The sequence below is a fragment of the Spea bombifrons genome, chromosome 1 (genome assembly GCF_027358695.1).
Source record: "Spea bombifrons isolate aSpeBom1 chromosome 1, aSpeBom1.2.pri, whole genome shotgun sequence".
NCBI lineage: Eukaryota > Metazoa > Chordata > Amphibia > Anura > Pelobatidae > Spea > Spea bombifrons.
The window spans coordinates 134,912,805-134,938,460 of record NC_071087.1 but is presented as its reverse complement, the minus strand read 5'-3'; the positions used below and the strand labels follow the sequence as shown (position 1 = coordinate 134,938,460).

At 38.1% G+C, this 25,656-nt stretch overlaps 1 protein-coding gene across 2 annotated transcripts in view; it reads left to right on the top strand.

The window, feature by feature from the left end:
* Nucleotides 1-25,656, top strand: part of CAMK4 (calcium/calmodulin dependent protein kinase IV) — a 79,305-nt gene that overhangs the window by 32,447 nt on the left and 21,202 nt on the right. For both annotated transcript variants that reach the window (XM_053474345.1, XM_053474340.1), the window contains 4 exons: nucleotides 12,941-13,019; nucleotides 20,646-20,708; nucleotides 21,520-21,602; nucleotides 23,878-23,950. In XM_053474345.1, coding sequence (XP_053330320.1) covers nucleotides 12,941-13,019; nucleotides 20,646-20,708; nucleotides 21,520-21,602; nucleotides 23,878-23,950 — 298 coding nt within the window. The remainder of the gene's footprint in view (nucleotides 1-12,940; nucleotides 13,020-20,645; nucleotides 20,709-21,519; nucleotides 21,603-23,877; nucleotides 23,951-25,656) is intronic.

Sequence of the window (25,656 nt, the reverse complement as noted above, 5' to 3'; positions counted from 1 at the left end):
GTTTACCAGATGTTTCCTTGCTTTGATATTGCATGGAAATATCACATCTTGTAGACTCTTCCACAAACTGAGGTTAGAAATTATGTTTCACTGTGCCCAAAAACCTTTTCCCCTCATTAGAATTACAGATTTCATTTTTCCAATCAATTTCATAATAATAAACATCCCCCATATGTATAACTTTGTCTAGGTGTGGCGACTTTTCTGTTTCCATTGGTAACTATACTTCTTCAAGCTCAACAATAATACCGATTCAACCACTTCTGACAACTCCTACCCACAAGGATTTAACAGTTTCATACTACCTTCAAAAATATGATTTGTTAAATAGGGTAATAAGGCTTATTTTACATATAGGCACACCTTACCACCTCTTTTATTGTCCTGTTTATCAACCATGAGTGTCATCCCACCATGTTTCTGTGGTGGCTATCATATTCATTGATGGACTGGGGATTAAAGTCAGTTATGGCAATTTAAGACCAGTGACCAATAACTGAGGTACCAGGTGAGGTCCCGCCAGCACATGCACACCAAAGGACGAGATATAAATAAAGGTACGTGAGAAGCTCCATGTGAATGGTCTGGGCCTAATCATATGATACTTTTTATTTGCAGCTACCAATTCCAGTTCAATTTATTGCAGACGCTCAGGATTCCCTAATAAGTGCCAAGAATACATTTATTATAACTGGTGTGGTTTTTGGCAGTTTGTGTGCTAACTTGTTGAGACCTACTTCAAGAATAGGCAGCTCTTCATGAGCATTATCTAAGCCCCACTCCATCTCTATACAGTTATTAATCTTTGGTTGGATACATAGGTTAGTTGTTCTTTTTATTATACTTCTAGTCTCACAAAATAAACAATTCAACAGCCAGGTGGCTATAGATTGATTGTATTTTAAATCATTACTGTGATGTACCATCCATCAGGAGCAATTCACTTTATCATTGTATTATATTTTCCAACATCTCACTGTCATAATCAGAACATCTCACTATGTATTCCTCTGATGTGCACACGTTTAAAAAAAAAATTACACAATGTGAATATTTGAATAACTTAATTTTTTCATTATCAAGTTTTAATATATGTATTTGAGTGTTAATATTTTTTTTCATGTGAGATGGAAATTCATGTGCAAGCAGCTGTTTTGCATATTAATAAGCCCATTTTCAAGTCTTAATTAACAGTTGTGAACTGTTGAATAAGTATGAGTGGTTAGTTTACACTATACTCTTTGTAGAAAGCATACGAAAGGTAAGATTGACTTTAAAAATAATAGGGATATTTTAGTATGTTTGTTAATGATTATACACCTTGCAAAAAGTGTCAAATTAGTATAACATTTGGATATCAAGGGTTTAACAAGAGATACTGGTTAAAAGAATTTGACCTGACTGAATTTGTTTCAATTGGCAACTCGTTTTCAAACAGTTGGTACCAAAAAACTTGACTGCTTTATCCAAGTTTTGGCATCTATATGTCATAGTTAAAAAAAGAGCTTTTCCTTTTATAGACATCTTCTGCAAAAACAGAATTCCGCAGCATCACTTGTTAACTATATATATATATACATACACTATATACAAAAGTGAGTACACCCCTCACATTTTTGTAAAGAGTGTACAGCCTGTATAACAGTGTAAATTTGCTGTTCCCTTAAAAATAACTCAACACACAGTCATTAATGTCTAAACCCTGGCAACAAAAGTGAGTACACCCCTAAGTGGAAATGTCCAAATTGGGCCCAAAGTGTCAATATTTTGTGTGGCCACCATTATTTCCCAGCACTGCCTTAACCCTCTTGGGCATGGAGTTCACCAGAGCTTCACAGGTTGCCACTGGAGTCCTCTTCCACTTCTCCATGACGACATCACGGAGCTGATGGATGTTACAGACCTTGCGCTCCCCCACCTTCGGTTTGAGGATGCCCCACAGATGTTCAATAGGGTTTAGGTCTGGAGACATGCTTGGCCAGTCCATCACCTTTACCCTCAGCTTTTGTTGCCAAGGTTTAGACATTAATGGCTGCGTGTTGAGTTATTTTTAAGGGAACAGCAAATTTACACTGTTATACAGGCTGTACACTCACTACTTTACATTGTAGCAGAGTGTCATTTCTTTCGGTTGGGCAACAAGTCACCTCTTGCTGTCTTCAGTGATGAGACAAGAGCTTCCATCCCTACAACTATTCACCTTCTGCCCCAGAGCTTAAAAGACAGAAGTCTGGTCCATGGGGCCTCTTCTAAGAAAAAAAATGCTTTTAATTTAAGTCCTTTATTGACAAATTCATGTTACAGTAATTAAGAATATATATAGATTAATAGACAGAATTATTATCCCTGGTCAGCAACATGTGAAATGTAAAAGATAAGCCCATCTGTATCAGCATCACTAATGAGTCTTAATGACAAAACATTTTATCAGACAGCATTAACTAAGCTCAGTGATAATGAAGGAAATCATTAGGGCTCAACCAGTAGTAGTAGTTCTTAGTTCATGTGGTGAAAAATGTTATATCTAAACTCATCCATAATGCTCCATTTAGAGAATCAACTAGATTTTTTAAACAATATTGTAGCTAATGTGTGATAGTGTTGGCACTAAGGTAATATCCAGGTATGTCTGAATAAACAAAAGTACATAGAGGTACATAGAAGTAATCCAAAAGCAGTGTCCACTAAACAGGCCAAAAGTCAGGGTCATATGAGCAAGAAAAGTCCTGAAGAACAAACCAAAGTTGGGTAACACCAGAAATCCAAGAAATGCTAAGTCAACCAAAAGGGATCGACTGCACACAATAGTCGCAGCTAGAGGTTTTTATTCTGGAAGTTTGTCGCCAAACATATGCACGTTGTGTATACTGAATATGTGTCTGCATCATTACATTGGTCCTAGCTCAACTGGGTATGCGCTTGCTTGAACACTGTATGTGCATGCTGGTCACATAAGCACATCTAACTTGACTGATGGGGTGCACATAGCAAACCTGGGGAACATGACAGAATATTGCAATCATAACATATAATCCATTTAAAACATAATTAACACTAACTTATAACCAAAACCTTCTTCACAATAGAGGAGATGTTGTGGCTAGCATTTTCCTTTACAGAAACCATAAACCATATAGAAAAGCAATGATGTAGTAGTAATTCATCTGGAAATGAGATGAAAACACAGAGATGCACATTCATAATGAAGCAGCTGGATCATTATTTTGAACATGACAGATGTGTTTAGTAAGTGTCATTCTCTAACACTAAAATTCTAAATATAAAATGTGATAGATTGCACTTTGAGCTTTGTTTTAAAAAAAATCAGTAATTTTGTACAAAGTGAGACTTGGTCACTTCTTCTGTCATATTCATAAAGTGGTTACTGGTTATGCCTTTTCTGGGTCAATCTACCTAATTTTTCACTTAGTGTTCTGTTTGCTCTCTTTTACAGTCCATATGCTTTTTTGCCTCCTCGTGTCTTATTCTTGTATTTTTGTGTGTATATACAGTACTTCTCATGCCTTAATTAATATACCTCTCCTCCTCCATGTATACACTTCTTTATTTCTGTTTATATCTTCTACTTTTTCTGTATCTCACTAATAAATGTATCCCTTTAAGACTGTACACAACTTTTTTTAGTTAAGTTTGGTTAATTTGTAATTCTATCTTCTCTGCCTGCTAATACTCCTGTTAATTACAGTTTGATGATGCCTCATCATTTTGTATGTATATTATTTATTTGTATACATAGTTTTGTATACTTGGCAGTAACAGATATGTTTTAACACTTTATGGTACAATACGTGCTTTCATATTGTAAGAGATTACTTTAGGAAAGGATGCCCTTGCCTTGTAAGTGATGCTATTCTTCATGATCAGATATATTTTCTTTAAGAAAAGCTGGACAGTTTGATGAGTTGGTGCTTTTGTTTGGCTAAAATGAGATCGACTTTGATATAAACCTTGTGTATGGCTTATAGTTAATCTGCCTGCTGCAGCACTAGAAGATGTATCATTCATTTTAAATGTCAGCAAGAAGTTTAAGGGTTAAGTCCCTGATTGGAATCAGGAAATAGAGTGCAGATCTAGTGTATTGTCTATACCTTTTTGCTGGATAGAGGGATAGGGAGAGGTCAGAGTAGGTCAGTCTACAGTATATGGACAAAAGTATTGGGACACCAGACCATTACACCAAAAGGGACATTTATGGTATGGCATTCTAAATACATAGACATTAATATGTAGTTGGTCTCCACTTTGCACCTTTGCAGCGCTCACTCTTCTAAGGAGACTTTCCATTAGAAAAGCACCTTTAGGATGAACTGGAACGGAGATTGTAAGCCAGTCCTTCTCGTCCAACATCAATGCCTGACCTCCCAAATGCTCTACTGGATAAATGGGCTAAAACTCCCACAGAAACATTCCAGAATATTGTGGAAAGCTTTCCCAGATGAGTGGAAACTGCAATGTCATCAAAGTCCCTGTTGGTGTAATGGTCAGGTTCCCAACACTTTTGTCAATATAGCGTAGCTTAAACCTGACTTACTTGGAGTTATAGAAAAAACATGAACAGAAGTCAAAAGCCTCCCCATCCAGCAGATGGTCCTAACACAGTCATTCCAGTTGATAGTGGTGACCAGTGTCCGTGCTGCATCATCTCCATGCGCTTGACTACTGTTGTATAATTATTATGTATTGTTATATATAGCAGCATCATATTACACAATGCTGCACAATGGATAAACAGCACATACAAATTAATATATAACATAACAGTTTGACAGAACCAACAAGTAAGGAGGGCCTTGCGTAAACAAGCTTAAAATCTAGAGAGAGTTAGGGTGTGTTAGGAGGTAAGTGCCACACTAATATGAGTTATGCAGGAGAGGGACTAGGATATGAAATAAGGGAGAAAGGACGTTAATGTGTAAGTTTGTAGAGGTCTTTAGAGAAGTGGGTCCTGAGGGATTTTTTGAAGGACTGAAGGGAGGGGGAAAGGCAGATATGCCAGGGGAAGGCATTACAGAACATAGGGGCAGCCCTTGAGAAATCTTTCAAGAATGCATGAGAACTAGAAATCAGAGGAGAGGAAAACGGAGATCATTGGATGTGCAGAGACCAGTTAAGAGTGAGTGAGAAGATGTAAGTAGGGCAAGCACTATGAAGAGCTTTGAAAGTAAGAGTCAGGATTTTAAAATGAATCCTTAAGTGCACAGGCAGACTGACAGAGGGAAGAGGTGTTAGCAAAGCGATGAGTAAGAAAGATAAGTGTTCATGGCGAATTGTAGAGGGGCCACACGGGTATGAGGAAGACCAGCTGAGATGGGGTAACAATAGTCAAGGCGGGAGATATCGAGGGCATGGACAAGAGCCTTAGTGGCATCTTGTGTTAGGAAGGGATGCAGGCAATGTTTTTAAGATGGAGAAGGCAGTTTTCTGAGACAGACTGGATATGGGAGTGAACGAGAGGTCTGAGTCAAGGGTGACAAAAAGGCAGCAAGCATGAGTAGACGGGGAGATGATTGCACCATTTACATTGAGGGAAACTGTTGAGGGAATGTTAGCATTGGAGGGAAGGAAGATAAGGAGTTTGGTTTAGGAGGCGAGGCAGTTAGTTACATGACAGGTAGATTTGAGTGTTATCAGCGTACAGGTGGTTGTTTTTGCCGGCATGTCCAACTCTATAATTATAGAAACTTATCATGTGCAGCTTTGATGTAGATCAGTAGAAGAAAATAGACAAAATATTATTATATTTTATATCATTTTACAGTACATACATTCAAATGGCATAACAAAACTAGAATCAACAGATTAAGACAAGGCGATATGTTAGATAAAGAAGGCGCTGCTCAAGAATACAAGAATACAATTTAGAGTATAATCAAGAATATTTTAGCCTTAAAATGCAATACAGATTTCCTTGAAAAAAAGGTATTATTTTAATTCATTTTGTCAACTGTTTGGTTTATTTTATAAATATATTGTGACATATTTGGATGGTGATGATTATATAGAATTCTCCTCTGGGCGATTTATTGAATTGGTAACAATGACGATCTTTGCAATCCAAATTTTACGGCTGATTTGAGAAAAGCTGTCATGAGTGTACAAACCCTAAGAAAAAAGATTTATGGCACTTATCCAACGCAGGTGGAGGCTTGACTGCTGTGACAATACGTGTTTCAATAAATGCAAACCAGCTTCAAAACTAGAGAAAATGCACTAATTGGAGTGACATTTTTTCTTTCAATTTCTCTCCTTACTTTTTTTTTTTAGAATCCATTGTGTTTTTTCAGCGTTAAAACTGCAAATTTTGTCATCTGATTTGACATTTCTGGTAGCATGGTTGGATCATGATAAAATGAGAATGTAATTTTGTCTTTAGTGTGGGAGGAAAGATCTAATGAGACCTGCCCTTTGCCGGAGATACTTTACTTAGATGAAGGACGGCATTAACTTTGGGTAACGAGAGCCAGAAGCTGCCTTGCCACCGTTAAAATGAAATGGTTACTACAGAAACTGAGGTTTAATACTTTTAAACCTCGCACTGCTCTAAAAGATATATGCGTTGTTACAAAGTTTAAGATTAGCTGTTTTACCTTTCCATGTTGACATATTTCATATTATAGCAGAAATCAGAAAATACCTAATTCTACAGCTGCTGATACATTTTTCCTATTTCTACTCAACAAGACAATAAACTATTTGTCAGTTTTTTGTACATATCCCTTTCTTCCTGAACAAATCCTCCTTTTAGCCAATTAATGCTAGTCTGAAAAAAAAACAATAAAATGTGTGAAATTAAACTAATACATAAAAAAGGAGAAATCTACAACCTTTATAATAAGATGCACAATAACGAGCCCTATGGATGGTTTTAAAAGAACAAGGGGACATAAAAAAAAAGCTTATGAGTAAGCGTTGAGTTATGCGTGTAACACTTTAAGCTGTTAATTCTCCCATCTGGTTCACTGGTACTTTAAAAACAATAAAATACAAAATTGAGTAATTTAACTTGAAGTGCGGGGCTTGGATTTTAGTATTCCAATAAATACGGTACTGTGCAAAAAATACTGTAAAGTATTTGCGCTTCTTCAAAAGAGCTTGTACAAATTATATGGAAACCCCTGTTTTCCTTGAAATTTCTTGTGTCTTGTTGCTGTGCTCAGTCATGGTGAATGACTTTTGACATTAAACTGTCTTCAGCAAATTCACCTTGTTAGTGAGCTTGGCTGTTCTGTACCCAGTTTCAGTTATTGATTGAGTTTCAACCTTCTTAAATTGATGATCATGTTTGGTATAATTGTCATACACCTAAATACCGTATTGGCTCGAATATAGGCCGCACTTTTTCCCCCCACTTTAAGTCTTTAAAGTGGGGGTGCGGCCTATATTCGGGCTCTAGCGCAGTCCCGGGCGCCGGGCAGGCAGTGGGGTTAGGATACAGATCCCACGCAGCGGTGCAGGGGACCTGTATCCTACTGTCTGATACGCTCAGACAGCCTCCCCTGCCAGCACTTCCCACGGGGGGGAGGGTGCCGGCACGGGAGGTTGTCTAAGCGCGTTTTACCTCTGCCCCCCCGGACTTACCGGAGCAGCACCGGAAGTTGTATACGCGTATTGCGTAGATGTCCCCCGCCGGCCCCGCAAGACACCCGGGAGTCTGCTCCGGTAAATCGGGGGGGGGGGCAGAGGAGGACAGTGGTAGCATATCTCGGGGAGGGAGGACAGTGGTAGCATATCTCGGGGAGGGAGGACAGTGGTAGCGTATCTCGGGGAGGGAGGACAGTGGTAGCGTATCTCGGGGGGGCAGTGGCAGCATATCTCGGGGGGGCAGTGGCAGCATATCTCGGGGGGGACAGAGTGGCAGCATGCTTTTTTGGTGCTTTTTTAAAGAAAAAAACTTTTTCTTTAAAAAAGCACCAAACTTTTAGGGTGCGGCCTATATACGGGGGCGGCCTATATCCGAGCCAATACGGTTTATATGCCTACAAAATCCCTTAACTGTGTGCAAGCATACCTAGAAGAATTGATGCTGTTTTGAAGGCAAAATGTTGATTAGATTTAGATTCTTCTTCTGCTCATGCATTTTGCTTTTTGTTAAATAAAAAAATAAACTGTTAACATGTCTATTTTTGAAATCATTCTTACTTTACAACATTCTTTCATACCCGCCTAAAACCTGTGCAGACCCCTCAATGAAAGGTACCAAGTGATCGTGAGCCCACCTTGGTATTTTTACAGTCCCCTAGTTTAAGGATGGTGAACACAGATGTGATTCTGCTACCCCTAATGTGTATCGTGGTGGTACAAGTGATTTTAGATGCTTAGAAGGCTGAATTGTCGTTTACCAATGGTAAGCCTAGGGCTGATTGCACCTGTGCAGCATTTCTTCAGCGCCCTGCCACTCCGCATAATAAAATTCTCCCTCGCACCACTAGGCCTAGGTCAACCCTTGAGACACTAGCAGACCATACTATAATACTCACATACACACATGATATCAAAATACACTAACACATGCTAACTCCATACACGCAACACACATATATGCTAACATCTTATATCACCTTGTATACTAACACTAAACACTAACACTCTACTGCCATAAATCTACACACACTCACACCAACACAATATGCTCACATACACATGCACCATAAAGTAACATGCACTCACTCAACCGACATATACATACACACTGAGCTCTTTAACACGATGTACTAACACGCACTCTAATATCATAGAGCAACACACACACATGCTAACAGCATACATTCACAACACACTAACAACATATAATAACTAGACTTGTGCATTGGTATTTGGACGAACATGAAAACGAACATGAAGTGTGCGTTTCGTTGTTCAGCACGAATACCGAACATACGAACATGGCAGCGGCAAAACGTATGAGATGACGAAGACACACAAGGGCAGTTAAAGGGCAGTGCAAGCGACTCTATTGGTTGCCTGCAGGGGCCTCCTCTGGCATCAATCAATTGGTTGATGCTAGAGGAGGGCCCTGGCAGAGACCAATAAAGTTGTTCTTATGGCCCTTTAACTCCTGACAGCGAATCTACGGATTCCCTTTCCTGTTAACCCCTACCTTTTACATAAACATATTGGCAGACCACTTTGCACCACGAACTGTGTGCATTTTAAAAAAAAAAACATTAACAATGTATCTGGGATGAGGTATTGATTGGATGATGAAGCGCTAGAATTGTTGTGGTGGTATTAATAGCCAAAAGTTTCTCACAAGAATATTCTGAAGAATGATGTGATCATTGTTTTGTTCCACTGAATAAAATGGAACGTTTTCATAAAAAAAATTTTGCAGTAGCAAATGTTTTGATTCCATTATGTCTGGCATTTTAATACAAATAATGTGATAAAAAATGTTTTATAGTGATTTGTATGGCAAATAGTGTGATTTGGGTATGTATAAGGCACGCATGTGGGTACAAGAGCTCGACCATGAGATACAATATATGGGGCTGGTTGATATGACAAAACAACAGCTTGCTATTGATTCCTCACAATCATCCATGTAAATTGACCAGCAATACATTGGACAGTAGACCATTAGGGAGGACATTAAAAAGTGTAAAGCCTGAGCATTCTGTGGTTCATGGTTTTCCTAGGTAACATAGAGCATGACATCACACTACTGCATCTGATGTCACACATTGTATATCCTGATGTTGAAGTATGGAACACCTGCTTCAACATGCAAATTGTAGTCCTCTGTTATACGATTGTTTTCTCTATGTCACATAACCCATTTACTTCTGTTAAATCAAGAAATGGCACCTTTTTTGGTACATGCTCAATACACTCAGCTTCATACTATAGCTTTACTTTTTCACATTAAGAAAATTCCTTTTTGAACATATTGAAAAGAATTAATAGAAATCGACATAATATGCATAGCAACAATGAAGAATCATGCTGCCTCTGATATTTCATTTTTTTCCTAAAGCACAATTAGCAGTTCTACTTCATAAGCTACCCACAGGCTGTGTGGGTGATTGCCCCGTCAATAGCAAGAAATCATGCTGGCTAGAATCGTATGTGCATTAAGAGCATCAATAAACGCCTCTCAATTACTGCCGAAAGATGCCCTACCTTGAAAAGTACATTGTAGTTGCAACACAGTCAAATCAGTTTGGTGTGTAATGGTTTTCAAGCCTTTAATGCTCATTTTATAACTTAATTGGAAGGTTATACATGCATTTGCTGTGTGGGAGAATAGTGATTAGAATCAGATGTTTTAAACTGTTACATACAAGCTGTAGCTGAGCTCACGCTGATATAAACTGGCACTTGGTATAGGTGGATTTACCACTTAGGGTTTCCATACACTTAAAATTGTTATATCAGAGTATAATAACATTTCAGTAATCACTGCTGCACTCAACAAGAAACGGTGATGTTAACAGGAAGCTTGTTAAAATATTAGCCTTTGTCCATGTTGACCACTATTCTGGTACTCCATCATTATTAGACTTTGCTTGGCAACACTGGATCTGAACATAGGAATCTGTGTTGATGTATTGATGTTGGTGTTTTATTACATGGAGTCATGAAAAAAAACACACATTATTAAACCTTATGTAATAGCTTTCCAAGAAAGGGAAAAACGTGAGCATCTTGCACTTCTCATTAAAAAATATCCAGATTGTGGTGGTGATGAGTCTTCAACAAGAAACTATGACAAGGGAAGGTAAAACTTCCATTGGAGATTTAGTGGGACAGTGAATTAAACCAGTGTGTATGTAAAGTGGGTAGGTCTTCTGCCAAGCTTCTTGTGGGGAAAGGGATCGTGCAGTCTTATTTCTGTTAGATATTTGTTTTGTCTAAATAACTGCTTAACTAAAGATAAGATGAAATTCTACATCTTCTATGTCATTGATATGATAGGTCTATTTCTTATACAAAGCATACATCTGGTGGACTGGAACCCTTTCTGCAGAGTAGCCACTTACCCAAAAATAATAGACTTGGGCGCCGACCAACTCTCCATGTTCGTCTTGGTGGGGAAAAAAATCTTCGTATTCTACGAATATTCTCCCGTTCCTGTGTTCGGTTCGGGCAAATATTTGCGTACATTATTCGTGTTAGATTTCTTCTTTGTTTTTTGTAAAAGGCGTTAATACGGGGGTTAACACGTTACGCATTACGCAGCAGCTTCAGTGCCAGGATTTTAAAGGTCCGTACGAGCAACTTTATTGGTTGCCGGCAGAGGCAGACAAGCCCCCTGCTGGCGACCAATAGAGGTCACTCGTACAGACTTTTAAAATCCTGGTGCCACAACTTGGCTGATGGAGACCACTGGTCTCCCCGCTCCAAGAGTTAAAGGTCCGTACGAACGACCAATAGAGTGAACTTTCAGGCGTTAAAGGGCCATAAGAACGACTTTATTGGTCGCCGCCAGGGGCCTCCTCTAGCATCAACCAATTGGTGACAAAAAACTGGTTATATTTAATCTAGAATGGGATTAGTGATTGTGGTGCTTTGAGGACATAATTTATTAATTTGAGGACATGAATGTCTATTTTACTCTATGTGATAAGCAGGGTAATAGTATAATAACTGAAATGCTGTTTCCTATTAATGGAAAAAAATAGAGGAAAGCTCTATTATGTAGAAGGCCACTGAATTATTTAACCTGCTCTTATTATCTTCTAAAAACTTTTCCATTGATGAAATTATGATGTGCAGTTTGCTATTGTTATATTAGCAAGAGGTCCTTCTTTATTATGCTCAAATGTCAAATCGGATATTGCACCCATGTGCAACAATGTAGTGTTCGATCTCTTCAATTAAATTAAATTTGTTTGGTAAATTATTATTGTCACTGAATTTTAGTTAAAAGGTACATGAAAATTGGAAGCAGAGAAATGCCTATTAAAATGTCATATTTGCATAATACTTATACTTCTAGACTAAAAACTAGTTTTGTAGAAATCACATACATCTTCTAAAACTGCTTTGTTGTGACTCAATAGGAATGTAAATGATTGCTTTATTACTATTAATGAAGTTTGGAGCATGGTTGCACACACTATGTATGCATTACTCAAAAAGGAAGGGTTCTGTAATCCAATTATGTAGTTCAGTTCACTATCCAGTACAAGTCTCCCCAAAGTCAAAGATGGTGAAAGCATGGGTTCTTTAAGCTTTCTGACTCCACCATACCACTAGTTTGATCACTACTCTCCTGAAAATCTGAACACAGTATATCCCAATCAATTTAAAGTGAGCAACATCCCAAGGTACTAGATCACACCAACATCCTTCTCCGTAAAGTGGTCCAGCACCACAGTATCAAGTCACAATATGTGCCACAGCTTCATTAACCTTTATCTGACCATTGTTGACGGCCACAACAGACTTAAACATCTGCCAAGCTCTCCAAGGCACAATTTCCAACCACAATACTTCCAAGCCAGGAAACTAAGGCGAAATACGCAAACGGTCACATCAACATTCTTAATGAACTGAAAAATCGTCACATACCCAAACTATCACCCCACCATGTAGTAGCAATATATCCAGGCGCCTATCTAGATGTGTGCACCTCATGACTTACTTTAAACACTCTGCCACATCATGCCTCTAACTCCCATTCACCAAACCAGCAATGGGTGGCTGGAAAACCCAGCTGGATATTTCTAGGTTAAGCATCTGCCATCTGCGCTGCCCAGAACACAAAAGCATGGACCAAGAAGCAAGATGTCAGTTTTACCAAGAAGACCAAATAGCCCAATTTGTGATTGATAACAGTGGCAGGGAAACCCCTCAAAATTTGTGTCCCTGTACCAATTCCATGGTAAATAAATGTACAAACGATCCATACTGCACTGATTATATTAACATTATTGAGGAGGCTCAATGATCAGCTCATTGTCTTTCTTTTCTCTAGGGGAGCCACATCTGTTGTATACAGATGCAGACAAAAAGGAACCCAGAAGCCATTTGCTGTCAAAATGTTGAAAAAAACTGTAAGTTGACATTTTGTTTAAATGAAAATATATATGTTTGATCTATGCATGCAAATCATAAGACTGTCCTTGTGGGATGTAAAACAGTTTATATACTAGTTGAACCAAAAATTAAAGGATTAAAGAACACAATATTTTTTTATTAGATTTGCTAGTTTTTGCATTAAATATTGAATGCTCCCTTACATTCAGAATTCCAGGCTGGTCCAAAATTGTTCACAAAGGTTTGGCCCAGACCAGCCCAGGACAGCCTGCCCCTCTGTGCCCTCCGATGAGTAGTACTGCCCCCCCCTCGAATGTAGCAGGGTCATGTAATATGTAATATGACGCTGCAGCTAAATGCAAGCTTGCTCACAGCCAGAGGGGTCTGTGGTTGAGGTAAGGGAATGAGTGAGGAAAGGAAGGAGAGGGAGTATGCATTTATGTATCTTAGAGGGAGAGTGTATAAGTATTTGTGCGTGAGCATGTATGTGTGAGAGCATGGATGTATATGTGTGTGTATTTATTTGTGTGTGAGCATGGATGTGTATGAGTAAATCTGTCCGCATGGATGTGTTGGAAAGTTGGGTATTAGTATAAAAGTGGTCCGAAGGGGCCTTGAATCAGCCCTGATCAGGACAGAAGAGTAACAAAACTTAAGGCCATTTTTTTAAAGATAGAGGGGAAAAAATAAAGGATGCTTGAGATATGCATAAAGCTATGCAAAATAGTAAGTAATAAGTGATTTTAGAGGACAGACTAGGATCAAATGGTTCTCTTCTGTTATCACTATCTATGTGTTTTGCTTTTGGGATGCCTTATCACTTGCTCATCAATTTAGTGTGGCAATGGAGGATGCCTTTGGTGACAGAGCATAGAAACGTAGAAAAAAAGAACATAGTGATAGATAAGAGACAATTTATCCATTCAATCTGCCCATTTTGATACAATTTTTTTATTTTACTTGTCTATAGTTTGCAGATGTCATGTACTGCTGCTATCCTTGATGTTTTGTTAATGATAAACCTATACTCCTCTAAAAAAGGGCATCACAAACCGTATATGCTGTTCATTGAAGTATATTACAGTAAGTTGTTCTTAATATGTATTTTGAATGTAGAGGGAATGAGTGAAAGACAGTTTTAGAACAGCAAATGTTCCTTATTTCAGTTTATACTAAATTGGAAATGGAACACATTCTCTGTCATAGAATGTAAGTGATGCACCTATATTTTTAATTGAGCAATAACAGCGCGCAAGGAAATCATAAGAACGTATCGTTGACCACTGGCTTTAACAGAGTTTGATAGCAGTCTACAGACAGTCTCCCCAGGAGAAAAACTTATAATACCGATACTCTATTATACAAGATTGCTTCTATGTGATATAATGTCAGTGTTCTGGGCAGGAAATGAGTAGGATAGAGCTGTTTTTTACATTTTGTACACTTTGTGACAGTAGCTGTTTAAAAATTTCTGCAGTATTTGTGTTTAGCTGTATTGTTCTTGTTGCTTATTTTCTGTACCTACACAAATTATATATTGGGTGTTTTTCAGGACAAGAAAAAGAAATTCTGACTTTTATTTTTAAAAAATTGTATAGCCGTCTACAAAACCTAATGATAAAAACTGCTAAATAGATTCTAATATTTTTCCTGAGTTTAGAAATGTTTTTATATGTTTATGTTTTTTGCAAGTTCTAGAGCAATAAGTAGCATATTGCTATTTCAAAACTATGTTTTCCAATCTGGTCATCATGCGCTCATGTCCTATTTGGGACATCTTTGAAGCCAGCCAATTCAATTTACCCCCATCAATATATTGTCATGACCCTGGTAAGCAAGTCGGGTAGAAGTCCAGTCGCAGGGGATACAAGGGGTTCTGTCTGTACCCCACGATGCATGACGGCTAGTAGGATGGTACAGACAGGCGCAATGAAACACAGCACAGGCAGAATACTTTGAAAGGGCAGGCGGCAGGAAGCCCCCTGGCAGGGCAGGCGGCAGGAAGCCTACTGGCAGGGCAGGCGGCAGGATGCCCACTGGCAGGGCAGGCAGCAGGATGCCCAATGGCAGGGCAGATGGCAGGATGCCCAATGGCAGGGCAGATGGCAGGATGCCCAATGGCAGGGCAGACGGCAGGATCAACACAGGGTCAGGTACAGGGCCAAAGCAGAGCGGTCCAAACACTTTAATGCAAAGGCCCTGACTGAAGGGCTGGGCAGGTCTTTTAAAGGCAGGGCTTCACTCAGGTAATAAGGCTCAGCTGTACTTGGTAATCTGATTCTGAGCACTCCAGAGGGAGGAGGGTGGCCACTAGTGGTAGCAGATGGACATGACAGCAAAATAATTACGCATGGTCCGGGCTAGCAGGGTGGAATCCTGACATATATGTTTGAAAACTATTCAAGCCATATTTCAAATGGCAGTATTTCATGCCAGGATTTTTTGATGCCAATTTTTTTTGTTTACATTTTCGTGGAACTGGATGGTGTAATGGAGACATCACTGCTCTTACAGACCTTAAAATCCTGGCATCAAAGCCATTGGTCTCCCCAGGCAAAGTTGCCCCAAGGTGTACCTGCCCTTTGCCAGAGGGACTAAAATCCCTGTTCCTCCCAGGCCAAGTTGCTCAGAGTGGTTGTTTTCTATTGAAGGGGGCTCGCCTGGCATCAACCAATGTGTGAATGGGAAAGGCAACTTGGCCTGGGGAGACCAATGGCTTTGGTGCTAGGATTTAAAGGTCCGTAAGAGCGGACTGCCAGCAAGGGGCTCGTCTGGCATCAACCAATAAAGGGCAGTGTCACAAGCACTCTTTCGGTGCCGCTCGCGCTCGGCGGTTACCGAGTACCTCGGTCACTCCTTTGGTTCCACATGCGGGGGTGCAGAAGTATCGTGCAGGGCATCGGTTAACCCCACCGGTGCGGGTGGTCAGGGGTCCAACCGCTGGCATCGAGGTCGGAAGGCGGGAACTAGGAGTCTTGCTACCGACGGGCATCATATTGCCCGAGGAAGCAGTGACTCCCAGTATTCTCTACTTACCCACGCTCAGTCCGGCAGCATTCCTCCTGGCAGTAATGAAGGGGGTGCAGCTGGTCTGCTTCGGAGGCGTGGTTCAGGGAGAGCTACTGTGACACGATCAGGGGGCGGAGCTTGTGATTTAGCACCGGATATAAAAACCCCGGAAATGCTTTGGCTGGTACCCTGTTGTGGTCTTCGTTGCTGTTTGGATCCTGTCGTCTAGTTCTCTGAGTTTCTCAGGATTTTTGACCCTTTACTTGTCTGACCACCCTTTGCCTTGCTATTTTGTACCGTGTCATGTGTCTCCCGGTTTCCAGTTTTGGCTCGTCTGATTATGCGCTCCGTCACCGACATGGCTTGTAGGACTACCCGCTTTTCTGTACTGACCCGGCTTTCCTGACCTTCCTGTTTGTTGTCTCTCTGGCATTGCTGTACTGGTTCCTGGTTCCTGCATTTGCTGTTCCTCCTCACTGTTGGGATCGTCTAAGTCCCAGCTCCCTGCCACTAAGGGTCTCCTTTGGTGGTGGGCTTCCGGGCAGAAGAACTTCTGCGGTGTGTGCCTTAGTGTAAGCAGTCATGACAGGCAGTTGCTCTTCATTGATTGATGCCAGACGAGCCCCCTGCCGGCGACGAATAGAGTCGCTCTTACAGACCTTTAAATCCTTGCGCGATCCCTGGCGGATTCCCGTATTAACCCCTGCTATACCACAAAAGACTTAAGATAGGCTAGAGGCAGTGACCAGGGAGATTAGCGACGAGATAATGAGGGATTTTATTTTAATTAATCGGCTAGCCTAGTATATAAATGAACATGAAGAAACAAAGATTCTCCGTGTTGTACGTCTTCGTCTTCGTGTACATTTATCTGCCGCCATATTCGTTTGTTCATTATTCGGTTTAAACAACAAAAACGCAACATGACCGCCTCGTGCCATATAGTATATATCTGGAGGACTGATACCCTACCACACGCACAAAGTCATACATATAAATGCATATAAATAAAATGCATCTATAGCGATAAAGAATTGTGTTGGAGACTATTAACTGTGCAGACATCTGCCACTCAAGAGACACCACTCTTGGAGGGGAATACTAATCATATCCTTTCAAAATTGTCAGCATTTATATTGAGTAATGTATTACCATGCAAAACCAAGGAATATGAATGATTCCAGTGTCATGATTCTTTATCGCTATAGATGCATTTTATTTCTCCCTGTATGACTTTGTGCATGTGGTAGGGTATCAGTCCTCCAGATATATACTATATGGCACGAGGCGTCCATGTTGCGTTTTTGTTGTTTAAACCGAATAATGAACAAACGAATATGGCAAATTTGCAAACACCGAACTTTGAGAGTACATATAGATGTTCAGATTTTGCATTTTCTCAGTAGAAATGTAAAAATAAACATAAACTTGTGTTGATGATGTTTGCTCAGATTTTATAAACAATTTAATTTGATTCTAATAATAATATAAATTTTATTTTTATAAAATAAACATTAATTTAAATGCCTTTACCTCTTCTTTGTGTTCCTTGTTTCTGATACTAATACTAATTCTCATGTTCTAAGCTCCTTTATGTTATTTCATTTTTTATTACTAAACGTTGCCTAAATTTGAAGATAAGAATGAATATTGCAACTTAATGAGAACATGTAGAGATATCATAATCAAAATGGAAAGCAGCTAGAAGTATAATAATAATATCTAAATGAACAAAACCATAGTCTACAAAACGTGTATTTTTGTTCAATCCTGATAGCACTTGGTTTATGAGATAACTAGGAAATTTGTAATTCTCCTCTCGCAGCAGGCTAGAAAGAACCTCTAGATAGAAAAACCATCTCTTTAGGAACACTAATCAGAAAATTCAAGGGTTGTTTGCATCAGGCATGAAAAGTTTTGTAATGGTTAGATTTTGATATTTCAGATTATTCTTTATTTATTTATGCATTCATATTTACATTTTGGACATTTTTGCTGTAAAGCATGAAAATGTGTAGTAGTTTACTCACAAATAAAGAAATATTCACATTTGTAATAAGTAATTTATTGTTTATCATCTTTTTATTGCATTGACTCATACCTGCATGGTAGATAAATTAAAATAATGACAAAAACTGAAGCTCATTTGTATTGATGAAAACACACCTAATATGGAAAAGTAGATTTTTTTTTTAACTAGACACAGCAAAATTCAGAACTCATCCCCCCCATTTCTGGCAATTTTAATGGAGCAACTATCATGTATTTCCTTTATATTGCCATCAGCATTAATAACTATATAAACTGCAGTTATCAGATCAAAGCAATATGTCAAATGCCCTAAATGCAATACTGTTTAAAATAAATGTTGGGAAAAATGTGATTACCTTATACATTCAGTCAGTAAGCACCCAATTATCTCAAACACCAATACTGTACTATCTACTGCAGATTTTTCTTAATCTAGATTTAGTTTTTAATACTTAGATCTTTATATTGTAACCTGGCTAATTATCTTTGGTAAGCCTAATAGAAATGACCCAACACTGCCATATTATTATTAAGATAAAGAGCTGTATAATGTTATCTGTGGAAAGAAAATAAGCAATTTTGGTAAAGGCAAACTTTTGGCTAACTGAATTGTGTTAAATTGCTAGCTTTTTAGACTACTTTGGTCTTTTATTCTGGGAAATTATACAAATTTGCTTAAATCTGCTTTTGGTTTTTATGGTTTGTTGAAAGTCATTTCATTTACTACAAGGATGTGGTCCCCAGAATTCTGGAATCACAAGACCCTTACAGTCTAAATAAGGGGGTGGGAATAATCTTCAGGGCCGCTGGTTCACTGCTTGTTGTTCTTGTACTAAAAGGGTTACAAGTGGTCTATACTGCAACTACAGAAATCACTTGTTAATACAGTAAGGGAATTTAAACATGCATGGCACAGGCATGTGGCTATCCTGAATCTATGATGAGACCAATGAGTCAGTGTTGAGTGTTCAAAGCAGAAAAAAACAGGCAGACTAGATGGGCCAAATATTTTTTTCATCTTATGTTTCTCTGTTTCTATATGTAAAATATTTGCATACTGTACAATGTTTATTATTAATTTATTTTATGTTTTACCCTAATGCTAATTGAAAGCATTGGGACAACTCAAAACACTGGTCCCAAACAGACCCCTTAAATAATACATTAAGTGCACACTTTCCTATTACTTTTTAACATAAACATGTCTGTTCCTGTCAAAAGGAGCAACATAGATATCCCCTGAAGTAGTAATGAAAAAATCCAAATGACATACTTACATCTGCTACTGGTGATGGAGAAAGCTCAGAGTACTAAATGATTGGGGACACTATCATACATGACTGTGACAAAAGCGATTCTGTTAAAAAAAAAAAAAAAAATTGGTGCACAGACTGACGAAATCCCTAAACATGCACACCTCACAAAGGAGGCCTTTTATTTCCCAAATAACCTGACAAACCCATGCAGGGGGGGTTGTGTACTCAGGAGATGTTGCCAAACACATATTGGGGTGCTGCTTGACAGTGAAAAATACCAGCGGTATATTCATCCCTGAAGTAAAATGTGCTTGAAAAAAAAAAACTTAATAAAATTTATACCACAAACTTTGACAAATGCTGGTGGTAAAATATGTGCATTGAAAGAGTAAAGTACCAGCATTTCAAATACCCTAGGGTGTCTATTTTAAAAAAAATAAATGATGAGGATGAATTGAATTGGCTGGTTTCAAAGATCTCCCAAATAGAACATGGGGGAAGAGTTTTTAACATGTCAAAATTCCAATTTGAAAAATGCACCTGGGGTGTCTAGTTTTCAAACATTTATGGTTTGATGGGGGTAAATTGAAGTGCCAGCTTTAAAGATATCCCAAATAGGACATGGGGGCAGTATGAATATTTGATAAAAATAATTTTCAAATAGCAATATGCTACTTGTACCTATTACCCTATAACATGCAAAAAAAAAAAACATAAACACACTGGGTATTTCTAAACTCAGGACAAATGTCAGAATCTATTTAGCAGGGTTTTTGCAGATGAGTAAAAAAAATGCAAATAAAAGTGATAAAGTCCTTTTTTAGAAAAAAAATCACCATATTTTATAATTTTTTAAATAGTAAGTTAGATGATAAAAAGAAAGCCCTTCCTGTCACACAGTCTTGTCTTTAAGGAGTAATTAGGCATCAGTTGCACTCACATGTAATAAAACGCTTAACAGGCACTTATACATGCCTAAATTATATAATGAGGACCATAAAAACCCCCTTCAAATGCTTATATACATAAAAAAACAAAAACAGGAAAAAAAAATATATAGCGTAGTAATTTAAGTATACCTTAAGTATTCTTAAGCATCAATTGTACTCCTGTGGCCAATGAATCAACAGGTGCTTCAGAGGGTCTTATGTGTGTCTTCACACTGGGTAGAGAACCCTAAAAAATAATTACCAAAAGGTAAATGCCAATTTAATTTTGACAATTTTTATTTTTGCTTGCTTAATCATTTAAAAAAAATTCTAAAAAACATCCATAAAATAAAAGTCCTTTACTTGAAATTTTTTATTTTTGACTATAATATTTTGTTCATCTTATCCTTTTAACCAGGTAGACAAGAAAATTGTAAGAACAGAAATTGGAGTTCTGCTACGACTTTCACACCCAAATATTGTAAGTTGGATATATACCACAATTAATTATAGTTGTGAGCTAATTAAGTTCTGTTCATTTTCCTTCTTTTAGTGGCAAGCATTATATTGGTTACCCTTATGAGAAAATGTATCTTATCTTGCTTTTCTCAGGACCTGTACTTTAAAGACTTAAATTAGGGGGCAAAAGTTAGGCCTTTAATCGGGCCGATATGGCTTTAGCAGTTTTAATTAATTAATTTACTTTTGCTAAACGCTTCAAGAGTAATAGTTTAATAGTATACTATTTGACCAAAGTTATATGGACACCTGACCATCATACCTATATGAGCTTGTGGGACATCCCATGCAATGCAATACGATCTTCAACTTACAAATATATTTTCTAAGGATATACACAATGTAACTTTCTTTTTGACTCTGCTTCAGCTATTGAATCCAAATGTGATAGAAATGGATCCCACCACTCTCCATTCTTTCCTACCCATCTATTATGTTATCTGTTTTGATCTATTTTTTTTCTTTTCGTCCTCAGGATTTACATAACACGGGATTCTCTTAATGTAGCAAGCTTATGCAGCTGTTCAAAACTTGTACAACAAACAAACCAAATTATTTTACTTTGTATAAGGGAACAATTTTAATAAAAATAGATTAAATTAAAAAAATATATTTATTCTGATATATTTTCTAAACGGGCAAACTCAATAAAATTAAACATTATTGAACAAAGACTATACCTTATGATACAAGAGCTCTCAGTTCTGAAATCTTTGAAAATGCCTTTAGATAAAGGTCTTTTAATAAATGCATGCAATTTTTTTTATTTGCAGATCAAATTGAAGGAGATATTTGAAACTCCTACAGAAATTAGTCTTGTTCTTGAACTGGTGACTGGAGGAGAATTATTTGACAGGTAAGTTATGTGTAATTTTTTTGGAAAAAACTCTTCCACAAAAGATATGCAAGATAATAGAGAACGGGGAGTTCTGCATAAGAATGTCTTATTTCTTGTATTTACTGGGGGTGAATTATGAGCGTTACAGATGAGGACCTGCAATTTCACATTTAGTATATAAATCACTTAATTGTACTAGGTTAATGTGCAGACATGTAATACTGTTTAATGCATATGGAAAGGTAAAGAGCCTAAAAACAACCATGTGTGTCAGTGAACCGTTTATTATGGGTCTAATAATGTCACAAAAGCTTTGGCTATTATAAATAAATATGTTTGCACAATTCCTCAAGCTCAGTACACAGATCAGCTACTGAGTAAATAGCAGGTCCTTAGCAGATGAACAGTGGTTCAATCAACAGGCTTCTTATGTCCTTTGAATGACTGATTACTCAAAAATGTGCATTATCAGCCTCATGCTGAGTAGTTACAGAGCTCCAGTAAGCATTTTAATTGAACTAGGTCCATTTCCAACAGTGTTAGAGAAGGCTGTATTATGTAAAATGTGATACATATAGTTTTCATCTCTAAATGTTTAGTTATAGTCTATGAATAAATGGAGGATAACCAGATGCATAACATAAGCCCCGGTAGGAGGCTCCCCTGTTTCATGGTGCGCTGAAGGCTTCTGGTGCACAAGTGGCTCATTTAGCGCTGGCTCCAATGATGTTACTCAATGATGAGTTCTATTATTTACTGACAAGGTTTTGTATTATCACTGTGCAAAACTAGCACCCTATAACATTTTTTCTTTACAGAGAGCGTGGTAGATAAGCCTCCCTGCAGAAGTGGTAGAGACTAACACACTGAGGGAATTTAAAAATGCATGAGATCCAAGCCATGAACCTAACTTTTTTGTTAATTAGATCACCTTTAATATTTTATTATTGTGATGCTGTATTTATTGTCTCTACATAAACATTAGTTATGTGTTAAGGCACCGAAGGAAGAAAACAAAAACAGGAAGTACATTAATTTTTTCATTTGTGTTTTTCCATTATGTATGCCTTCAGTTCAATTTTATGTAGAATATGTTTTTACTGTTGTGCCAATAGCCTTAATTTATTTTTACCATCACTGTAATGGATTCTAAAAAAAAAAGCTTCTTCTGTATGAGACATCTATGTCATCCTAAAAGTTTACAATAAAGAAGTACAAAATAATTATTATATCATTATACTAATAATGTTTTATGTTTTATTTGGCCCTTGCACAGTTTTTCTAACCAATCTTGACGTTAATAATACCGTATTTGCTCGATTATAAGACGACCCTGATTATAAGACGACCACCCAAAATCTGAATATTAACTTAGGAAAAAAAGAAAAAGCCTGAATATAAGACGACCCTATAGGAAAAAAGTTTTACCAGTAAATGTTAATTCATGTAAACTATTTTTTTTAATAAAAGCTATGATTGAGAATAATATTTTTTTTGTTTTTATTTCCTTGTATTTTCCAACCTATCCCCCAGTTACGCACATCTGCCCCCAGGCTTGCCACACCAATATGGCACTGTGGCCCATGATATGCCTTTTAACCCTCTATATGCCACTGTGCCCCATGGTATGCCTTTTGACCCCCTATGTGCCACTCTGCCTCCAGAAATGCCTTATACCCCTATATCCCATTCTGGCATTTAGGGGGTTAAAATGCATATTATGGGGCAGAGTGGCATATAGGGAGGTATAAGGCATTCCAGGAGGCAGAGTGGCATTAAGGGAGTTAAAAGGCATTGTATAGAGCACTCTGCCTCCAGAAATGCCTTATACCCCTATATGCCACTCTGGCATTTAGGGGGTTAAAAGGCATATTATGGGGCAGAGTGGCATATAGGGAGGTATAAGGCGTTTCAGGAGGCAGAGTGCTCTATTAAATGCCCCCTTAACGCCACTCTGTGGGGGTGTTAAATGGGGGGGGAGACAGGAGGATCCAGGTCCCCTGCAGCGGTGCGGGGGATCTGGATCTTAGTCTCATAATCAGACCTCTGTTTGAGGTCTGATTAGAAGACGACCCCGATTAGAAGACGAGGGGTATTTTTCAGAGCATTTGCTCTGAAAAAAACCTTGTCTTATAATCGAGCAAATACGGTAATAATAATAATAATACTGAAAATTCAGAGAGAACAAAAAAGTATTCATAGGTTAGGCTATAATATTTTTTTAGTATTTGTTTTTTTTATGTGAGACATTGCTTTGTATTACTACAATGTTCTTGTGTCTTGTTACGTGCAGGATTGTGGAAAAGGGGTATTACAGTGAGCGTGATGCAGCTGATGCAGTGAAACAGATCCTTGAGGCAGTGGCTGTAAGTATTTTTACAATGCCATATTTTTTTTTTACTAGTGTAATTCCTATTGATCTATAATCACCACATTCCCACTCTAAATAAAATGTGCAACCTTTAATTGTTAAACAGACCTAAACCGTATAATTAACTTCTCTAGTAGAATGATTTTGCTTATTCTTCTTGATGCCCTTTGTTTAATTTGATCTGATGTTGGATTCTCTCAAGAGATCTGACAAGTTAAATAAGCTCTTCTTACTTTATATTTGGAAATTTGCAATTTGCTATCCTTTATTGAAAATGTTTCAAGTGGCATCTTCTAAAACCTACATTTAACTTTTCATCAATTAAGTTAAAACACGGCTTCCAATTTCTCTTTGTCACAATCTGTGGCCAGGAAAGAGAACACTTGGTATTTCTAAAAGTCGCCAATGCTCTGGTGATTCCATAGCTGAAGAGTTCCAAACTTCCACTGGCATTAATATCAGCACATGGAATAGGTTTCCATGGCCGAGCAGCTACATGCAAGCCTCACATCACTAAGTACAATGCTAACCCTCTGATTGAGTGGTGTAAAGCACGCCGCCACTGGACTCTGGAGCAGTGGAAACGTGTTTTGTGGGGGAAAGTATCTCGCTTCTCTGGGCGAGTCTGGGTTTGGCGGATGCCAGGAGAACATTACCAGCGTGACTGCATTGTGCCAGCTGTAAAGTTTGGCGGAAGAGGGATAATGGTATGGATCTGTTTTTCAGAGGTTTGGCTCCTTAGTTCCAGTGAAGGGAAATCTTAATGCTTCAGCATACCAAGGCATTTTGGACTTTGTGGGAAAAGTTTGAGGAAGGCCCTTTTTCATTCCAGCATGACTGTGCCCCAGGGCTCAAAGCAAGGTCCTTGAACAGACTCCTGACCTCAACCCTATCGAACACCTTTGGGATGAACTGAACATTGAGTGCGAGCCAGGCTTTCTTGTCCTACAAACTCTCCAAAAGCTTGTTTAAAACCCAGAAGAGTGGAAGCTGTTATACCTGCAAAGGGGGGACCAACTTCATATTAATATCTATGTGTCATAAAGGTTGTCCAATACTACATACAGTGTGTGTATATATACAGTATCTCACAAAAGTGAGTACACCCCTCACATTTTTGCAAATATTTTATTATATCTTTTCATGTGACAACACTGAAGAAATTACACTCTGCTACAATGTAAAGTAGTGAGTGTACAGCCTGTATAACAGTGTAAATTTGCTGTTCCCTTAAAAATAACTCAACAGCCATCAATTTCTACACCTTGGCAACAAAAGTGAGTACAAAAACGTGAGGGGTGTACTCACTTTTGTGAAATACAATGTGTGTATATATATATATATATATATATATATATAAACATATATATAAAATTCTCTATGTAAGATGCCATGGGTTATTGGTAGAACAAGGCAGAGAGGAGTGGGAAGTCAAAGTCTGGACATGATAATCTCTATAGTGAATGACCATAGCTACATTAAATATGCATAATACAAGCTAGCTCACTAAGCTTGGCTTTTTATAATGAAAAGAGACAGCAGCAGTTATGGCTTATATTTGGTACTTAGAGTGTTGTTATTATATTTCTCATGTTCAGCACACCCAGTGGATGGCTGTGAATCATGCAATGTGCATTACACAGAAGCTACAGTACCAATGTATGAGTATATAATGGTTTACATTTGGCACGCCAACTATTG